The 22367-nt window shown below is 40.1% G+C and overlaps 1 protein-coding gene across 1 annotated transcript; it reads right to left on the reverse strand.

Annotated features, from left to right (window-relative positions):
• Positions 1–613: 613 nt before the first annotated feature.
• ca8 (carbonic anhydrase VIII) lies at positions 614–21877 on the reverse strand (the record flags this gene model as incomplete). Its single annotated transcript, XM_079172774.1, has 8 exons — positions 21567–21877; positions 15001–15192; positions 14292–14416; positions 11352–11447; positions 8706–8768; positions 8539–8587; positions 7815–7927; positions 614–748 (listed from the first exon to the last, which is right to left on the reverse strand). Exons 1-8 carry the CDS (start codon positions 21637–21639, stop codon positions 614–616), a joined length of 846 nt encoding a protein of 281 aa, XP_079028900.1. The 5' UTR covers positions 21640–21877.
• Positions 21878–22367: the final 490 nt, after the last annotated feature.

The raw sequence follows: 22367 nt of genomic DNA on the forward strand, positions 1-22367 counted from the left end.
GTTTGACCCATCCATCCACCCAACCTGACCTTAAACAGACTTCTACGCTCTTTATACTACCTCACCTGACTTCCTCAGAGGCATCCCTGCAGATCTTGCCTCTTGATTAAGTCCGTTATATACAGATTATAGTGCATTACTTTTCTTAGGTACGATTACACACAGTGAATGCTAGCAACTTGAGCTGGTGAACATCGTGGAGTGTTAAGCAGCAGAGGGAATATTGAACTTACATTCATCGGGTGGAAGCAAAATAACTTCAAATGAATGCTAATGTTGCTCTGTGCCTGGATGTGTAAATAGGTAAGTGTTTGCTAACAGCAACCGAAACAAGTACTGCTACTTTAAAGCTCCTTGCTTACACTTATATATAAAGGGTTTACAGTGTAATGTCACGTAATCTGATGATTCATTCATGGAGAACAGGGTGGATATGTGCGTTGGACCTTATCCTCAGGACAATACTTTTTTGTTAAAGTGGGCTGAAGCTACACCAGCTGATGCACTGCATGTTAAAAACAGCACAGAGCAGAACTCGTTATGACACTGTTACCTTCTGTACTTGTATCTGTAAGTGCCACAGTATGTCTGAGTCGGCAGTGGGAAGCGAAGATCACTGGAAGGCGGCGCGAACTGTCCGGTCACTGAGCGGCTGGGTGGGACGGAAGTTGTCCCCCAACATCCCATCGTTCCCTTCTAGTAGCTCCGCCCCTTTGAAATGGGACCGCAGCCTCCGAAACTCCTCAATCTGCAGAGGAGGAAAGATTTAATTTGAGAGGCCGAACTATAGGTGGCAGCTCCATATCTCAAGGCTCCACATATACAGTATCAGGGTTGATGTGGTGATTACTGATATCCTTGGACTGGATTTATTCACTAGTTTGCTTCAAACTTCAAACATCCAGTGCACCCTATGAATTCTATCCTTGGCAGAGTGAGGTGTCTGAAACTTGTGCAGTACTTTCAAATAAAGTCTGGTCCCTAAATAACAAGCCTGTTTGCACTCCCAAGTAACCAAATACGGCAGCTTAGTCAATGGCCCTCCTCGTCACACTATGAGTCTCTACGTGGCCGTAGTTATGGCAGGAAATCAGTAGTATTAGGAGTTTTAGGACCTTTCTATCGTTTTCTGTGTCCTGTGTGAAACTAACCTTATTTGGTTTGGTTTGAAGGGGACTTATCATGCTCATTTTCAGGTTCGTACTTGTGTTTTGGGCTTCTAATAAAACATGTTAATATGCTTTAAAGTAAAAGAAACACATTATTTTTCTCATAGTGTCTGTCTGAATATACCTGTAATCACTCTCTTTCTGAAACGCTCCGTTTTAGCGCCTGTCTCTTTAACTCTCCGAAAAAACACCAGTCTGCAGATTGGTCAGCGTCTTCCGGTCGCCATCACTGCAGCTGGAGACTCAATGTTTAGCTACGCTTCTACCAGTGACTGTAGTTGTGACATCACAACCGTACGGAAATCCTGACGCTCCTTTAAAGGCACAGCCTCGCAATACGGCTGTGTGCATTTATGGGTGGATCGAGCATCTTGATACTTTACAAGTATTTGTATAGAACCTAGACCTGCTTAATAATTTAAAAAAGACGTGAAAATCTCACTTTCCACAATATGGAACCTTTAAGTTACCTAACGTTATGTAACGTAGCCTACTACGTAACAAACTATTTTCAACCCAAACCATGATCTTTTTGTAAATCTAACCAATTAGTTCTGTTGCCTAAACCGAACCAGTTTGTTTCCCGTTATTTTGAAAAGGCAGTGTATCGAACATTGATGCGTGCAAACCGATTCCACTGACCAAGCTGCTGATTTGAAGATGTAGGAGTGAGAATTTGCTGACATAACTAGACAACATGGTTGTTTAAAGACACCACTTTTGTCCTTTGGCTTTCTGAATGTAGCCGGTCATGAAATGTCCCTCCTTGGCTACTGTAGGCATTGTTTTCGTAGGCCTTAGCTCCTCCTACTTCCTGGTTCCCAATTTGTTTGGCTCCCTATATAAGCCGTACCGATGACCTGTGTCTTTCCTCTGTGACTGTTTCCTCTGGTGCCACAGGTTGTGCCCGTCATGTGCAATGCTTTGGTAGGTGTTAACTTTAGTTTTTTTTAAGTTGAGGCATAGCTGTTGTGGGTTTTACCTTCTGTTTTATTTACTCTAGGTCCGGCTCCATAGTGACTCTCACTTCCCCGTGTTCAGCTTTCCAGATGCGGGTTGCGCAGTAAGGAGGCAAGAGAGACGCTGACTGCCACTGCTGTTTTGTTTGAGTTTGTTTTGTTTTTGTTTAGTCTGTAGTCTATTAGTTTGTCTTTGTTGGTGTTCATTTCATTAGCCCTCTTGACGCTCATTGCTTTCCCCCAAGAAATTAATAGATTCTTGTAGCTGCCATGCGGTGCTAACATTGTGTGTTGTACACTTGTTTTCTGTCTGTCTGAGTCAGGGGTCGGCAACCCACGGCTCCGGAGCCGCATGCGGCTCTTCGACCCGTCTGCTGCGGCTCCCTGAGGCTACATCCACACTAATACGTTTAATACGAGTTTTAACAAACAAAAACTATCTCTGTCCACACAGCGTTTCAGCATTGTTTTCGAGATCCAGACTAAAAGGCCTGAAAACGAATATCACGTGACTATTCACGTACACTGGGCATGCAGTGGGTGCCGGTCCTACTGGTTTCAAACCTACTGGTTTCCTTCCGTGTGTTGTGTTCGCGTAACAGCAGCAGCTGTTTTCTGCCTCTGTTGTCAGATTCGTCACACATTCACAAACATATTGCTGGAGATCTAAAAGCCACATCTCATATATATTGCGGGGATTACGATTGTATAAGTGAGCACTACATCACAGCCATGTATGAAGAAATGCATTGAAGAACATATATTTATGGAAAGATCGCATCAACCTGGATTCGAACCCTGTCGAGCAAAATGGTAATATATTCAAAAACAGCCGCGTTACGCGATCCGCCACTTGCATCTTGCGTCATAAAGCGCCTTTCCTTGTAGGTGGCTGATCATGATTTGCAGACCTCCACCCTCGGTAAACTATCAATGGATAAATCCAAAAGAAGAAAAGTCACGGAGGAAAATGGAGAGTTTAATTCCGCGTGGAAGTATTAATTTGCTTTCACTGCCAACGATGCTGGCTTACCTGTATGCTTGATATGTGGTGAAAAATGTGACATCAAATAGCTTTTGCGGCTCCAGATGAATTTTATTTGGTGGAAAATAGGGCAAAATGGCTCTTTGGATAGTAAAGGTTGCCGACCCCTGGTCTGAGTGCTGTAGGACCGGTGGGAAGCGTGGCCGTCCAGACGGTGGAGGGTTTGGTGATAGTTTCTCACCTGTGCTTCATACGCCCATAATCGTGTGTTTGGTGGTAGTTTTCTTTGCACTCCCTCCAGGAATTGTTTCTTTACCCTTTTGCTTTGCAGTGTGTACTCTGTCCCAGTATTACTTTCCCCTCTCTGTCTGCGGCTACGACCATTCCTCCTGTAGCACTCTCCTCTTTTACTGCAATTTGTGACACAAAGTATATTGGACATATACCTTTTACTGTCTTGGATCTATTAGATTGAATGGACTGCTTGTGTTTTTAATACCCTGTTTAAAATATTTGATGTAATAAGCTTTGTAATCTTGGGGGAATCCTGTCTCAGTCCATCATTTACCGCCACATGTACCAATAGAGGATCTGTGGGCTTTTACTTGGTTTGAGCCAGTAGTAAAGGATCTGTGTACCCTAAAAATTGTAAACCAAATCCGGGCCTTGCCGTGGCCCGTGGTCACATATAGATACACAGGATCATTCAAGTCCTCCGTATGACTTCAAACATTTGCTCTACACTCAGGGTTTCCTCGGGCTGTCAAAAGGAACCTGCATGGGGAGAATTAGCAGACTGGGACCCATGTGGAGTCTAATGGCGGATAAAGACCCTTTAATGATATAATAGTGTGGGAAACAAATGTGAGAATGTGACAGCTTTCAGAGATGTGAAAGCTCAGTGAATGTGTTGTCAGTCTATTATTTCTGGTGATTTCATCTCCTGATGTTTGCCTAAAGAAAGCGTGGCAGATGGCTGAGCAAGCAGCCTGTATTTACCCAGCGCTACAAGAAACATCTCTTGTTGTTTCTTACTCTCACCAGAATGTTGAGATCAGAACTGTGACAGAAAGGATTCACTATCTGACTTCCCGTTCACGTGTAAACCGCCGCTGATACTATCGCTTTTACATGCATGTACTGTAAAGTGGCTGGCCAGGACAAACAACAGTTCCTGTGCTGTCGGGCTGTTGGCTTACAGAAACCGGATTTATAGCCCACTGTCAAAGTGCAAAAGCCTGTAGGCATAGAAACACTTGAATACCTGCATGCAATGTGCACACCCCCACACACGCACTCTCTTTTAGCAGCCAATGATAGCCGGATGTTTGGAGACGTGTAGTCTAGGTAAGCAGGACCTGCTGTTTTACAACTCTTCTGCTGTTTGTGTTCATCCAGCAGCGGGTGCTCCGATTAAACAAATGATGTATATTATAATTTAACCTGCTGCAGTGACATAGCTCAAAGAGGCAATTAATTTATTAATGAATAACTTTGAACATACAGGCATGATGCACATACTTTAAGTTTGATTCTGACTTACACTTCCTGATTATCTCTGATTCCATAAATCCTAAATAAAGCAGAACCTGCTTGAGAATCATTCTGTTTTTAAGTTTACTTTGGCATTGAAGTAATCCAGTGATAGTTGTCTGTACTTCCATGGGTACACTGCAAACAGGAACTGACAATATCTAATTATGCATACTAAATGGTGCCAGTTTGACAAAATAAAGGCTAAGAAACGGGCTCAAGTTGTAGCCAGCAGTGGAACTCACTGCCTGCATGGCCGCATGATGCTTCCTGTTTACATCCCCTAAAGTCCTCAGGTTAAGAGGGAGTAGACAGTGGGTGTCTGGGGGTTGCAGTTGTCTCAGCTTTGGCCGAGGGGTGTCAGACTTTGATGTAGAAAAATGCAAAAAATGTTCTCTAATTTTTTGGTTCCTTCTTGCTGAAGTAGTTTTTCTTCTTTGGGCCTCAAGTGGTTTGAATTCAACAATTATGTTATTGAAATTATTTTTTAAATAATTGAGCGGCTCACATGTAACCTGTGGCAATGACAATTAGCATCTCAACCATTTTAATCAAAAAGAATCCTCTTGGCTAAAGCTTGCCGATAATTAATGTGCATCATCTCCATACAAAACCTTGTGGAATGTTGTAAAGTCCTCCACATTTGAATGGACACAGCCTGAGGCAGGACAGCTGGGAGTTATTGTCCCTGTTAGCATTTCAAAGGGTCAGCGTGCCAGAGGGCAGCACGGATGAAAGACTGAAATAAATGTCAGAGGATTAACCATCATCATCCTCGAAGAGAACCATGAGTCAGGCAGAGGCTGAATTCAAGGCAGTGTGACGGGCTCATTGATTGTCGGTGGGTGTAGAGGCTTCATGTTCTGTGTTGAATGCTAGAGGGCTTCAGGTCAGCGCTCCTGTGTTGTATGAAGGCCACTAAAGGGCTCGGCATTGATCACATGTACAGCCTGAACTGAGGAAAGAGAGAGCGGCGCTCAAGCCAGGCTGACTGCTGCATGCTTGTATAAAATAGTCATGTGAGTGACGACCCTACTGTTGCTATGGTGAGCAGTTATGATCCTTGATTATATCACTTTCACTGCTCACTACTTTTTCCCTCAGGGATATTGGAAAAGACAACTATATCTTCATCTCACTGTACACAGTTGATATAGTACATGTTGGCAAACAGTTAATCGCCCAACCAGATCAACACCAGCATTCATTTGCAGTGATGAAAGTAACTGCGTTTGCTCAAGTTATGTACTGTACTTATGTACAAATTTGAGGTATTTATACTTGTTTCTGTTACTTTCTATTCCTACTCCAAATCTCAGAGGCAAATATTGTACTTTTTACTGCACTAACATCTTTAGTTACTTTACAGATCTTTGATGAAAACTATATCATAAACTATTCTAAATGATATCAATAAGGCTGTATTGGTCTTAACTGGGGGATTGTTAAACTACCCAGCAGTATGTAAAGTAATATATAAAATGTTAGTTCATTAAAATTGGCTCCAATTTAACCAGCTGCAACATTAAAGTGATGAACACACTAATGGATCAATAATAATTTACTTTATGTACTTTGAGTATATGTTGTGCAAATGCTATTTTTTATTGGAGTAAGATTTTCAAGGCAGGACTTTTACTTGTAACAGTATTTCTACAGTGTCTCATTATTACTTCTAATTAAGTAAAAGATCTGTGCAAGTGTCTGTCCACCTGATGAATGTCTCCTTTCAGCTGCTAAATGCTGCACTTTGTTCACCAGCTGATCTCTAACCGGGTCAGTCTGTCTGTTTGCTCCTGAGCAGGTGGAGCACAGTGTTTCTATCAGAGCTTCATCACTGAACACAGAACCAACACAATGAGTTTAGAGACGCTCAAAGGCTGAGGTGAACAGTCTGTTGCAACAATGGGTCATTTAATTAAACCCATTGTTAATATAATATATATTAATTAGGTAGGAATGAAAGACAGGATGCAGTCATGAGTAACCCCTTTACAAGCTGATTTAAAACACTCCTAATATGGGAAAAGGAACCTAAAAATGTACTTTTGAACTTTAACTATGGAGCTAAATCCAGGTCAAAAGTTTTGATCATTTGAAAAAAAAATGTGAACCTGAAAGTTCAAGTTGTGGTCTTGAACATTGAAAAATACAGCAATGTATTAAAAATAAGTGAATGAAAAGTTATTTTAGGTTGAATATCATTTTGATTCAGTTCTGGAATTTTTTTTTTCACTTTCATATATATTTTGCTATTTGAGGTCTTACATTTTTCAGATTTTATATTTTCAGATTCAAATCTCTTTGTTTTCGGTTTCAAATCTTTTTTCACTTTCAGGTCGTTTTTTTTTCAGTTCAGACTTTTGACCCTGATCTAACGTGGGGGGCGTGGCATCAACTGAGGGGTGTGGCATCATGAGTGACAGCATAACAAAGAAGGCTGAGGACCGCCCTCAACCATATGGTGTATAGAAAGTGTTGAATCATAATTCTCGTGGCGCCCACGTTACCTGAAGGCAACGTGGTTGAGGACGGTCCTCGGCCTTCTTTGTTATGCTGTCACTCATGATGCCACGCCCCTCTCAGTTGATGCCACGCCCCCCACGTTAGATCAGGGTCAAAGATTGGAATCTGAAAATATAAAATCTAAAACTGACAAATATAAGAACTCAAATATCAAAATATATATGAAAGTGGAAAAAATAAAATGTATAAAAAAAATTCCAGAACTGAATCAAAATGATATTCAACCCAAAAAAAATTTTCATTCACTTATTTTTTTTTTTAATACATTGCTGTATTTTTCAATGTTCAAGACCACAACTTGAACTTTCAGGTTCACATTTTTTTTTCAAATGATCAAAACTTTTGACCTGGATTTAGCTCCATATTTAACATAGCTGGTAGTAATATCAGTATTGATGCTGTCAAACCAGAGATATGGCCTTTTTCATGTGTGTCATGCAGCATGCTAGTAGCAGCTACAGCTCGCCTCAGGCAGAGCTGAGCAGCGGGCTAATACAGAGGTCTGGTAACTAGCTCACTTCTCTCTGACTCAAGACATTTATCAGATTTCACACAGCTCTCTCTGGAGCCACAAAATGCTTAATACATACAACTTTAAAAAAAATATATACAGCAGTACTTTGTTTTGTATTTATGTTTTACCTGTAACTGTGAGATGGTGAGAGGGTAGCGGTAGAGGATCCAAGTCACATTTTCACTACAAGGTGGTGTGGTCAGAGATCCTTCATACACCCAGTAGTCTCTCAGTAAAGGGTCTGGCGGCAGATTAAACAATTTGTCAACTAAAACGCTTCAAAAATCTGTTGGTGAAAGCAGGTTTTATTCTCCAGCTGTGCATTTTAATAAACAATCCAATTTTCTGAAATGGTGAGACTAGCTTACATGTTAGCACTGATACAATTGGAAATTAAAATGTGGGTAGAGTAGGTGCTCCACTTAGCACAATGTACAGAGATTATCAAATGTCCATAAATGCATCATTTTGTTATACTATGCTTGGGTATTCTGGCGATTCGGGAACCCCTTTTCTTGAAATTAGCCACCATCCCTCAAAATGTGGTGCATGTCCCTAACTAGGGATGGGCTAGTCAGGGACGTTATTTAAAGTAATAACCATTTAACATGATAGACGGAGGTGAGTTTTCATTACTTGATTAGGACGTTTGCACTGTCTCACGGTTCTACTCCTTGTTCTGTGATATGTCAGAATCACGTTGTAAAAACTGGCATTAAGAATTAATGAATTGATGAGAGGATGATTGAGACCCAGCAGGCTGCTAGCTTGAGTAAACTATGGCGGTATAACCTAAAACTTATGTTCATCTATTCATTATGCATTTGAAATAAAAAAAGGTTTTCTGCTCACCAGGTAACAGAGTGTTGGGGTTGAAGCAGGGGATTATCTTGCTCTTTCCCTGATGGTGTGACAGCAACACAACAGAAATTATTGTATTAATGTATCATGCATGTTTAACAGTGGGGTTATTCATCTGATGTAAAAACTTGTCCTTGTTTTTTCAGGTTTAATCTCACCTTGTACTGCAGGTCCTGTAGAACTTCAGTGATGGCCTTCAGACCCAGATGTTCCTTACCGATCTGATAAAAACAAAGCGTTACGGGTTTGGTGGACTTATCGATGTATCTTATCAGTAACAGCCTAAAAGATGTCAACAGAGTTTTAAGAAGATGTTAGTTTGTATCTGTCGTATCCGTACATTAAATAAGCAGGAAGTAGAAACTAAAGGAGCTGTCAAAAACAGGACTTGTGCGGTTGACTGCCTCGGGAGGTCAGGGCCATCTGGGGTGAAACTTTTGGAAGGTGACTTCTCACTGGACTGGTGCCTCAGATCTCTCTCAAAGTGATGTTATTCTCTGAGGTTTGATGGAGTTAAAGTTCCCACCTTGATTAAAGAAGTTTTTCCTAGCAGAGAAACTAAGGATCATTTCAACAGCAAAGTCCTCATTTCATCGTTTTCCAACTCCTTTCATAGGCCGGCTTATATTATTACACTGGGTGGTTCAAGCTCATCTGGAATGAACCTGTTTGCTCATTTAGAAAAACAACTCTTACAATCCTAGGAAGGAAAACCACTTAAGGCCACACTGACGTGCTGAAATAGTCAATATTTTTAAAACTGAGGGACATGGAGGGGATAGGCCTACTTTCAAAAGGTTCAAAATCTTTTTACAAAAATATTGTGTCAAGCACAGATGGGTGGTTCTTCACAAATATATTCCACTCTGGCAGTTGTATTTACATTGATTCTACCGTTCTTGATAAAAACGAGGTAGAAAATAGACATGTTCATTATATTTTATATATATAATACAATATATGGGAATATTCATTATGATTAATTGCTGGACTGTTGTATTGAACTGCTTTAGTTAGTTGTACCTAATGAAATCACAAGTGGAGGCTACATTACGTTGAATAAATGTAGCATTAGTTATTTTCTTCAAATTTGTCGCACACATCGTGTCCGTTTGTCTTGAATGTATTCTGATGATAAACTGTAGTGAAATGTATTTTATGTAGAGAGGGTCGTCCGGTAACCGCAAGGTTGGCAGTTCGATCCTTGGCTTCCACGTGTCCTGTGCTGAAGTGTCCCTGAGCAAGACACTGAACCCTTAACTGCTCCCCGGGCGCTTATCAGCAGCACACTGTTCCCTATATATATGTATTTACAGGACTGTCTCAGAAAATTAGAATATTGTGATAAAGTTCTTTATTTTGTGTAATGCAATTTAAAAAAACAAAAATGTCATGCATTCTGGATTCATTACAAATCAACTGAAATATTGCAAGCCTTTTATTCTTTTAATATTGCTGATTATGGCTTACAGCTTAAGAAAACTCAAATATCCTATCTCTAAATATTAGAATATCATGAAAAAGTATACTAGTAGGGTATTCAACTAATCACTTGAATTGTCTAATTAACTCGAAACACCTGCAAGGGTTTCCTGAGCCTTGAAAAACACTCAGCTTGGTTCAGTAAACTAAATCACACGTATGGGGATTATCACAATATTCTAATTTTCTGAGACAGTCCTGTATATATATATACTAGGGATGGGTTAAATGCAGAGAACTTCGCCGCTGCGGGACTAATAAAGGATTATTGAAAAAAATTAAAAAGTAAATAAATATCTAATCCCAACTCTCTCCTTATTGAAACATGGTTGTTTCAACACTTGTTTTGTTCTCATGACAATTTCTTTAACCTTTTTTTCCCTGTCAAACTGTTGACCACATTTGTGGTAGATCAACATATGTTTAATATTAAGTAGCTTACATTTAAAGTGTTTCAGGAATTGTCAGAATTTTTTTTTTTTACTTTGTATGACCTGGTATGAAAATGATAGAGGATGTAATACCCAATAAAAGCTTATGCTTGCATCACTGCAATACAAACTAGACATACTCCAATGATACCAACAACAATTAAATTCCTAAAAAGCAAGTGAGGGCAGCATGCTAGTCAGCGTAACATGTTAGCTGTTGTTAGCTCATAAAATTAGACAGCTGTGTGTGCTTTGTTAATTGCTAAGGTGAGGTAGCTCTATTTGTTAGATCAGGCAGCATGGTAGTTAGCTGAACTGTTCTTAGCTGTTTCTTTTGTTGGCTAGCATGTTGTTAGCTGATGTGTAGACAGGATGCTTTGAAGCTTTCTAAGGTGGAGTAGCAAAGGATGATTGTGTGGTTTTTTGATTGGTGGGTTGAGCAGAGTGCTCCTAGTGGTAGCAACATGCTAGCTAGCTTATGTCGTTAGCAGGTTGACATTAACTAGCATGCGGTAGCTTGTGATGTTATAAATACAATAGAAAGAAGTTAATAGCTTGCTATAGAGGAGGGTGGTTCTGGGACGCATATACATACACAATACATTCTCAGTACATTCTCGCACAAATTTATATTGAAACAATATTACTTTTTTCTATGGTAAGACAGGTGTGGGCTAGATTATTACATACATTTAGTGTATATTGGTAAAAAAAAAATCTATATATATATAATGGGGGGGGGGGTAAATGTAGGACACAATATGCGCATATATATACATGTGTATATTTTGTCAAATGTGAAATTTGGTCTGGCAGTGTTGAACTGTGTTAAAACCAACCCCTTATCTGGTTACTATGCCAGCCTACTGGTTCTTGATGTGGATGTTTTACCTGCACGAAAAGAGCTATGATGAGGACTCCGTTCTTCTTCCCAAGAGCGTCCTCCAAAGTGTTGAACAGAGTGCTGTTCCAGTGAATCAGATGGAGCTAGAGATGGACACAGAGACAACAGAACACAACCTGTGTTTGAGAGGCCATTGTTATTAACAGGTGTATAGAACATTGGTAAGTGAGAGAGTGAGAGTCCATCAGCTGGGGGTGAATGAGGGCTTTCTATCTGGACTCTTATGTCAAGTTAATGTGACCGTGGAGAATCGATTGGAAAACTTCTACCCTGAAACACGTTTTCAGACCAGACCACAGAGCTATACTTGATAAGACTGAAAGCTGCCTTGGGACTTATCTTAAAATATATATATATAAAATCTCAGCAATCTCTGAGCTGTCAGCCTCTTTGTCAGTAGTTTAAGCACAGACTTCCCGTTGAACTCTGGTTTTGTGGTTTGTGAAAGAGGTCAAAAGCTGTCTTGCTCTTTAAATATATCATGATTGAAATACTATGAAATTTGTATCCTTGACCAATAATAAAATTCACTTTTCAATCAAATTCAACCCAGTTTTAAATAATAAGGCTGGTGATATTTTAAAAGGACTAGAACTAGTGTCCGTGGCTCTCAGCTCCAAATCACTCAAAAATGTTTTCCACTGAAGATGGTTCGGTTCGCGAATACATTGTTTAATTTTTCTTTAAAAGAAAGACTAAATCATTTTCTGAAACAGTTGGACACTGTCATTTTACATAACAAAAGTAACTCATACAGCAGGGAATTGAATTTCTTGGGGACTATTTTCAGCTGCGAATTAATAAATGTTGGTGCTCTTGTGAGTCTTTGGCCAGCAGAATGGTGAAGTTGGGATTGAGTCAAAAATAAACTAGTGTCTGTGTTGAAAGTAATAATGGACCATGACACCCAGTGCAATAATGCGGTCATTGATGTGTTTTGACTGTACTTGTTAAGAGGATAGATTCATTTTTTTGTTAAAATGTCAGCAGACTTCTCCTTTGATCTAGATGTCTTAAACAGTACTCCAACCTAAATGACAAAAAGTATTGTTTGTCATTGACTTCCAGACCCTAACAGTCTGACGCTTCGTATGTCCAACCATCCATGACCTCATCCCTAACAGGGATTTTTACATTACCCCAAAATACGTTTAATGAACCAAAATACATTTAATGACAATATGGTTGTTTTTTATGTCCAATGCACAATCTGCACATAACATCTACAAAATGGTTAATACCAGGGAAAGATCATGGTTATGGCTCTTGTTAAGGTTTGTCAACTGAACTACCTGTAACATGCACACCCATCCACCACTTTAACCTCCACCCCCTTACTACACAGAAACGGCACACTACCTGCTTTGGCACTAAATGTTGGCACTGGACGTAGATTGTGAGGTGCAGCATAGTCCAATATGAACGTAATTCCTTGGTGAGAGTTAATTCCAGCTCCAGTTTAGCCCTACGCTGACTTAAATACAGAAAAAGTAAGTAAATTGTGTGGCTTTTCTACAATTTCAAAATGTTATCAAACTGATTAATCACTGAAAAAATTGTGGGGGTTGTGATGCTCAGAACAATTTATCCTCCTTTTTACAGCCGCAATAGTAGAGCCGAAGTAAGCACAAAATAACACAGAGAAGAGTTATAAAATCAACAAGCTGACTCAGTAATATCACTTATTTTAAGTTTAGTTAATTGAGCAAGGGTAATTTATATTTTTCCGATTGTGTTCATTATTCTTTCAAAAGTTACATAATCTCGCTCCAGGGTTAAGAACTGTCTGGATGACATGTTAAGCTGACCCCATGACTGAAGCAATGAGGAGATGCATCAGGTATCATTAAACTGAGTCGAGCACGGTTGGCATTTCCACAGTTTCACTTTGGACCTTACATTTCTAACTAAATGCCAGAGGTTAGTGCCAGGACATGCGGTCTGACAGATGGCAGAAAAGAAAGGCTTGTTCACTTTCCCTCTGAGAAAGAGTGAGATGAGAATATCGATACCGTGCCTATTTTAGTGCTATAAGAACTTCTCCTCACTGTGTAGTTGCCAGGTTTGGTACTTGGTATACTAAACTCAGTGCACTCAGACTGCGTCTGGCTATACGCTGCACAGAACTGTGGTTCCTCAAGAAATAGTTACGTAAACCACAAAATGTAACTTTAACATTTCTGTTTGTTTATTAAAAACTAACTAGATACACTGTTCATTTTTGTGAACTTCAGAGACTTCAACTTCAGTTGATACTATGTTTAGTTTTATATTATATTTGAGAGAGCAGGCTAGCTTTTTCCCCCTGTTCCCATTGTTTATGCTAAGCTAGGCTAATCGCCTCCCAGCTCCATACTAGCTGCACAGACATGACAGTGGTATTGATTTTTTCATTTAACTCTCGGTCAGAAAGTGTATCTCCCTCAAATGTTGAGCAACGTATTTAAGGACAGCTGGCTTTGCATTGCAAGTTATGTGTTAATTGGACATGAAGAGTTAGCCTTCAAAAATGTCTTTCATCAAATTTTAACGTAACGTAATTTTACCTAATTTATTTGAGCTTTTTTTCGAGGCTATAGGTGTAAAGTTGTCAGACATATAGATGGGCACAACTCCAATCTAAATGTTCCCTAGACACATATAAAGGCATTGATTTCAGCCTGTGAAAAACAGTAGAATCAAAAGTGTTACTTGTTAGAGAAGATTAAACAGGTTCTGTGTACAAGGACTCAACAAGCTACGATGTTATCTGAAGGACAAATGTCAATGCCACAAGGCCAAACATGTGAACACTGTATTTCTTTAGTCTCTAAGAGACTGTTGGTCTGCTTTGAATGTACGCGAGGCCCACTCAATGGGCATGGCCTTAATTGTGTGTGTGTGTGTGTGTGTGTGTGTGTGTGCGTGTGTGTGTGTCTTTGCACTACCTCCATAGGGAAAGCCTTGAAGTTGACAGTGTGCTCTGATCCTCTCTGGTTCTCCTTGCCCCAGTGGAACCGAACCTCGTGAAGCTCGTATTCATGATCACTAGGCAACGGACCGCCGGTAACCACTGACAACGGCACAGAAAACCCAGGGCATTGTGGGCAAGCACACACAGGAAGTAGAAGACAAATCAAAGCGATCAGAAGTTGTCACTTCTCGGTCCTTACATCTCGCTCGTTACTGCTAATGTGCAACTCTTAACAGAGATGAGAAGGAAGCGAGATGGCTCACTCGTCTACTTCCATCATCAGCTCCGGGAAAAACAATGTGTTTAATTCAGAATGTTAATGATTAAGATAAACTTGGACATAGTTGGAAATGGTCTATAATGTGTGTTCATGTATGTCTCACACATATATGCTTGTAGATGTGATGTACATAGAAGTAACCATAAATACTCATATCATACTGTACCTCATCAGACTGCATCGAAAAGACATTACAACTTAAAAAGTATAATCAACATTCTAAAGAGGGTTGTTTACAGTGGGCTAAATTCATTCTTGTTTTCACACATTGCATAAAAATGCATAAATGTGTCTCCAACCAATAACCCACAATGACTGATGACAAAAACTGTATCCGGCCTGCTCTTCTCATCACTTTTTAAACAATAAGTAGAGTTTTGACAGGTTGTCTCCTGGGAGTTACCTGACTTGGACTTGAGAATGATGCGGACGGTGTGTCCGTCATTGATGACCTCACAGTCTCGACACACCACGTAGTTTGGTGATAAGCCCACGTCCAGGAGAGACGGGTCATACTGAGCCTCCCTGGAGTTCAAGTTAATGGGAGACTGGTACTCGCCGTTGGCTGATGGGAAATGGAGTCCCCATTCTACACCTATGAGTGAAAACAGGCACACGAACAAACACATTACATGGACCATATCCATCTCGGTCATCAGTGAAAGTATCTGAGTATTATCAGAAAAATATCCTTACAGTATCAAAAGTAAATGTACTCAATGCAGAGCAAGTCTACCTGTGAGTGTTAATATACTACATATATTATCTATATACATATACTGTATATATTATATTATACTAGAAGTATACCATTAGATTATTACTCTGATGTTAAAGTAGCATTTCACTCTTGTAGTTGGTTGAAGTGAAGCGAATATTTAACTGTTTAATTTTGGGCTGTAATTTATTATTAATATTTCTGTCAGGAGGATCATGCGATTGCTGATTGCTCACGTGTGTGCGTGTGTCCCAGAGTGAGTGTGCACCTCTGTGTCCATCTATGGCTGATCTCACATTCTGCTGCAGCAGACTGCATAATATTTTGGCTGGCCGGTTATGGCTCCATGCTCAAGGACCTCTCGTAGTTGCGGTGACTCACACTTTTTGAAAACAACTTTTATTGCCTGTTTTGTACTGCCATTGACTGCCTGTTGACTCCTCACTCACTACTCTTAACAAGCCCCTCGGCCCACTGTGTGTCTGCAAACAGTGCGCTCACTTTTAGTGTTTTGTACAGAGGGTTTGGCTAACAGCTAACAGAACTACCAGTACAGACACTGGAAGTTCTGTTAGCTGTTAGCCGCTACTCAGCCACTATCACACGGGCAGACAGCTTGGTGAGTTTCATTTTGTTTTTGGAAAAACATGGCAATTAGCATTATTACATGAAAAGTGACTTAAACAATGAATCAGTTATCAAAACAGTCGCTGATCACTTTTTAGATCATTGACAAATGGATAAGGACAAATTGTAGATACTGTTTATTCCTTTATGCATCATATTATTGAAGTCAAGTGTCAAAGCTTCATTTGTAGATAGACTATAATTACTTGTGGCAAAAGATGAACCTTAAACAAGAGCAAAAATACATACATTTAAAAGTAAATAATGTAGTTTCTGTGTATTTAATAGAGAAATAGCTATGTGAGTTTGTTGTGTTTTAGGTCTGTAGCTTACCAGAAAGACATGCAGGCGGAAACAGCTTGCTTCTGTCAAAAGTGAAAAAGAGGATGTTCTAAGGAAAGCTCACTAACTAAGCAACTAGCTAACAGCTCTAAAACTGCCTCAGTTATGTTGCGTCATGTTAGCAAGAATGCTTGTCAGGCTACAGTCACCTGGGTCACGAAAGTACACAAGGCCCAGTTTTTGCTAGCTTAATAACGGTTTACCGCTTGTTAAAGCACTATGTCTCATTTTGTATTTCTACATAAATGTTAAATACACACAATGTCTACATTCAGTGACAAAGTTTTGTAGTCGCTAACAAGCTAGCTGGCTATTTCCACCTGCCTCAAGTCTGTGTGTTAAGCTAGTCTAAACATATCACAGAGCCATGCTGCTGCATTAAACACACAGATTAGATTGATATTGTTTCTATGATTTTACTCAGAAAAACAGTAAAGTTAGTCAAGTGTTGAGTTCCTGCAATGTACAACTATGTTGTGTAGTGCTGCAGCGGTTCCTCCTCTATTTACTCTTTAAAATAAGAAGTACATCATTATCTGTGCTGTTACATGACCTGGATGTGGTCATAAATGTGATATGTGAGTATTGACAACAACGGAGTTGAATTATTGTTGTGCATTTAAGTTTCCTGTGAAGTAAAGGTGAAAGCGGTTCATTCGTGACCTTTGAGAAATTATTTTTGACATAATGGAAAAGACCAAGATGGAAGGGAAGAGTTGAAAGTGCTTGAAAACAAATGTGAGCAGGTTGTGGTTGCAGAAAGAGGGTCAGCCTGTCTAACTGGGACAGTTAGTTGCATGTATATTTGTATGAGAGATTGCAATAACTTTTAAAATAATGGGTGAACACCGTCTTAGATTATGAGTCTAGAATGGTTGCTATCAACTTAAAGTCTGTTGCGCTGGCAGAGTGAAGAAGCACAGCAGAGTAGAGAAAGTGATACTACGTGACGCCTAAGGTGCCCACTGGTCTAGATTCCCTTCAGCTTTTTGCTGACCACAATCACTCTAACAGCACAATGAGAACATTGTGAGGTGTGTGGAACCCAATGTGTCTTTAAAAAGAGGAAGCGAACACTTTTGGTGGAGAGTATCGCGTTCAAGAAAGCCCAGTACACCAGTAAACCCGAAAATGTACTCAACTCCTCCCGGTAGGCCTCTCTACTGCAGACAGGCTGACTACTCTCTCCACAGCAGAGAGGGGTGAGGGGACCCGTCACATTCCCTCTTTCCTCAGCAACTAAAGCCATGACAACACTTTACTAAAAGCAGTGAGGGGTTCAGTGCAGCTACAGTACACACAACTGTGCTGTGTGTGTATGTGCTTGTAGGGACATAGAAATTAGTTTTATTTGGGATGGCGCTAGATCACATTGCTAAACCATACACAACTACTGAATACCTGGTTGACTGATTGTCAGTCAGTTAATGTACTTGCCAGCATGATGTTATGACATAACTGTAACACACAAAACATGATTTAATGCTGCATTTAGCAAATGAAGTCAGGTTGTTGAGACATAGCCCCAACCTACTTCAGGTATGTTTCTGTTCCGTAGCTTTTGGTTCTTCATGTATTCGTGCATCTACAAGTCTTCGCCATAGGAGTGCTAACAAAACCTTATTGGATGTCAGGTTTTGTAGACCTTTCCTTTATCGTTTTCATTAATATTAGCACAAATTGCTGAACTCCTAGATAACCTTATTGGCACATGAAGAATATATTTTGTTTGCCTCCTAAGAAAGCCATCACCCTGAGATGGCTGCGAGACAAACCAACCAGCAAAGGACGACTGAGCTGAGAAATAATAAATAAATAAAAGGTGTGAAGAATTTGACCTTTATCCTATGACTACAATCCCTGGTCTTCTAAAAATGACGTTCCTATAAAACAAAAATGACATTGTCAATTATTTTTTAAGATAAACGTATTTTTGTCCAAATTTAGATATATTTCTTATTGTAATTTTTTAGAGTCTGCGTAGGGAGGATGACTCTCACCCAGGAGACCACTATTCGTATCCCATGTTGAACCAAAAGACAACATTGACTTATTTAACTTACGTCTGTAACTTAAATAATGTAACAAATGTAGTTATTTTAAGCCAAACCCTGATCTTTTACTAAACCTAACCAAGTACTTTTGTTGTCGAAACACAGCTAAGTAACTTTTTTGCTTTGTTTCATTTTAATCTACACGTTAATTATGTGTTTTTAACTGCGACTGTAATCCGTAAGAAAATATGTTGTCCTCAAAACTGAAAATGTAGTATAGTTGTATGGGAACATAAAGTAATTTTGTAGGAGACAGGGTTGCATAGTGTCCATTATGCAAAATACTGAAATAAATGTGCTCCTCTGCCCTGCTGTTATTACAGACATGTTGGAGGTTTTTGGTTAGCTTGTGTTAGTTCTGGTTTTGTAGAAGTGGCTTTGTTCCAGCTTTGTTGGTCGGTCCAGAGAACCAAAACAATGAACTGAAAGCAGCGGGAAGCAGCTTAGAGTTTCAGTCGCGGCTATTTCATTCAGTTAATAGCCATATTATTCATCCATACATCTTTAAAAAAAGGTCAAATATGTTTTCTAAATGGTACCAATGCAATGAGTAGAGTGAGGACTTGCAATGGGTTTTTAAACCAGTGAAATGCCAGACAAACTTTGGATAACACTGACTCATGCTCTGTGGCTACATCAAACCAACGCAGCTGACTGAGTTACCTTTGTCATGTTGGTTTGTCTGTTGGTTAGCAGTATACCTCAAGAGGACGGCACTTGATGGGCACGAGTCAATTCTATTTATATATTCCATTATCACAAATCAATAATTTAGGGGGCAGAAGCAAAATTCTGTTTTCAGTCAGTCAGTGGTCAGATTCGCTTGAAGTTTCATCGTGAAACTCGGATACTTACAGTATTTAGACATTCTCCTAAAAATCAACATGACTTTTCCATCACTAACAGTATTTTGTTGCAGATCCAGATTCACATGCAGATTACTGCAAAAGCTTCCAAAAAAAGAAACAATGTCCAGTCTTGGTGGAGCTGTGTCCTCTCACAGAACTTTAGTTGATAATTCATATCATATCATTGTGTAGAGTTTTTACTATTACTTAACTATTGCCACAGGATTTTTTTTTATTAGGAATTTAAAAGCACATCTTTAAAATGTATTCCAAATTGTATTCTGTCATTATTTGCGTTTATCTTCAATGGCAACTCATTGTTTGTAAATCAGTTCTTCCAACATTCTAATGAAGACCTTGTAATATCAAGTGTCCTGCAGAAATCTTTTACCCTCCCATGCACAATATGGCTCTCTGCACGATAGCATGTAAGGCGTAACCAATTCAAATAATTAAAAAACGTTAAACATATTATCTGTGTCAATGGAACATCCCATTACTTTTCCCTGTAGTTAGGATGTAGATTACTTTTAGGACAAAAGGTTTCCATAGGACACGGATGTGATATTTGCAAGCCATACATTAGTGTCTATCTTATGCCTACAAAGTATACTCACAGTGAGAATTTCACAGCTCAATATCACAGTGCATCCCTCGATGCTCAGTGAATGCAGCAGCAGAAAGAAGACAGAACAAACCAACACAATTTATATTTACTCATCACTTTGAACTTTCACATGTACTTATGTGTCAGTGAAGATCTTGGAACCCAGATTATCTTTCCCTGTGTGGAAATGTTGAATTGGACTAACATAAATCAGCTCCAGGTAAGGCTGGCCACTACTGGATGTGTCTCCTTTCACTCTGATCTTGTATCTCGTAAAGATAAGCTTACATGTCATGTGGAATATTACTCAGCCTGTGAAAACAGTTGAAAAATGTCTTCTGTGGTTCTGGAGGAGCTTTGTTTTATCTAAGAAAGAGCGTGGCGTTTGAACGACATGACAGCGAGACCTTTACAGAGTCACAAAGTGAGATGAGCTGTTTCAGAAACCCTTGGTCCCACAGGTAAAGGTCCCACAATGTTACGTGACTGATGGGGAGCATTGCCACGGCTTGGATGGGCATGAAGCTCTCCTGGCTGAATAATCAGCACAAGAGATGTGTTAAAAAATATCTGGCTCTTGGACGGAAAAGGGTACAAGCCTGGGTAAATGTAAAGTCAGAAGGTAACTGCCACTCCCAGTGTGCACTCCGGCAAGAAACTCCCAATCACGGAGCTTAAACTTTGACACTATCCTCAACCAGAATCTACTGGCAGTCTGTGATACCATCGGAGTGCTGGGGGTTACCGTCCACATTCACTTGCATTGGGTCAGTCAAGAGGACTGCATGCTGACTTTAGGAAGCTTTTTGCTCCGCGTCGCCTGAAGATATTTGGTGTCAGAGACCCTGAGCTGGTCTGTATCTCAACAGGCTTTACGCGTGTCCAGTGCTGCAGGATGAGATCTCTGTCTGGCTCATTTCCTTTACTGTAAACCGGGCTAAACGGCTGGAGAGTAAGTAGAAGCAGGCTTACCCTGAGATTCTGTGCTCTTCCTGATTGTGCTGAGATGCAGTCAATTATACCCAGAAAGCTCCAGAAAGCTGCTTCAGTCCAACTTCAGTTACTGGCTTTTTCTGTTATGTTTGCCACTAATGGCGGAGGGAAGCTATTGGTCATGTCAGAGATGGTAAACCTCCATTTGCTAAACTCTGACGAGATGGTTGAGGTCTGGCATTGACCTTCCAATGGTTAAAGTTAGGACAGGTCCTCGACAGCAAGTCTTGCAGGACTTTTCAGATTTACCATCTAGACACGACCCTGCATAAGGAAGCATGCATTTCTCTCTTTTGGATTCAGTTTTGGATGAATTCCGCAAACTATGGCGCAGCGTTTTGTTCACTGCAATGACGAAATGCGCAAATCAGCAACGATCGATAAGGCTTATGGGAATTGCAGTACATAAAGCCGTACCCATGCCAAATTTAACAAAAACAATAATTCTGAGGAACTATGGAAATTATTAAAAATATGGTATCAATTTTGTATTTCTTCAACCTTTTTATATTTATTCCAAACAAACTAATCCAGTTGCTTTTATGTAAATCTGTACAGCAGAGGAACACCCACACAACTGTTTAAAAAGTTACATGTATTAGAGTAACCTTTAAGAAAGGGCAGCAAAACAGACAAAACAGGCCGACACAGTAAGTAAAGACTACATAACGTTTTTGCTTAAGACCCCTTTTAAACCCATCTGGACCCTGAACTTTTTTTACAACACCCCATATTTCCCAGCATCCCTCCACATGCTGATGAAGACCAGCATCGGCCTACCTTCCTCGTAGCCCCAGTCCAGCTCATCTTTCCCCGGGTTATAATCCGACTCCTCGTTCACACTGTCAGCCATGGTGTTTGGCAGTCTGCTCACTGCGGGTAGAAACCAGTCCGTCCTCCCAGTAGACACACACTGGTTTAGTCCGTTCACTTGGACTCAAACTGAAGTCTCTGAACTGACTGAACTGCAGCCTGCTGGATGGGTTCCCAACTGACTCCCTCGGCCTTTCACTTTCTTCTTTAAGTCTTTTTCTGTTCTTTAACTACTTTTCTTTCTTCTATTCTTTGCGTCTTCTTATCCCTGTATGTCCTCTCTCTCTCTCACAGCTACTCACTGATGTGTGTGGAGCTCTCTGCCTCTGTGTTTCTCTTTATTCTGTTGCTCCTCCTCTTTCTCTCTCTCTCTCCACTTTGCTCTGCTGTTATCTCTCCCCCTCTCTCTGTCTTCCTCTCTGTCTTACTTCCTTTCTCTCTCTCTCTCTCTTACTCTGCAGACTGCAGGTGCTTGCCCAAATAATCACTGCCTTGCCTCTTTGCTCTTAGTGTATTCACTTTCGTTATTCTCCTTTCTATCATATTCTGAATGTTTCTCAGTTGTAGTTTGACTTGTATGATATTTTCTGTTGACCTTTCTGCTGTTTTGGGTAGCCTGGTGATGTGTGTGTGTGTGTGTGTGTGTGTGTGTGTGTGTGTGTGTGTGTGTGTGTGTGTGTGTGTGTGTGTGTGTGTGTGTGTGTGTGTGTGTGTGTGTGTGTGTGTGTGTGTTGGCATGCTGGCAGGAAGGTCATGCTGGTGTTTCGG

The sequence above is a fragment of the Pholis gunnellus genome, assembly GCF_910591455.1.
Source record: "Pholis gunnellus genome assembly, chromosome: 14".
Taxonomy (NCBI): Eukaryota; Metazoa; Chordata; class Actinopteri; order Perciformes; family Pholidae; genus Pholis; species Pholis gunnellus.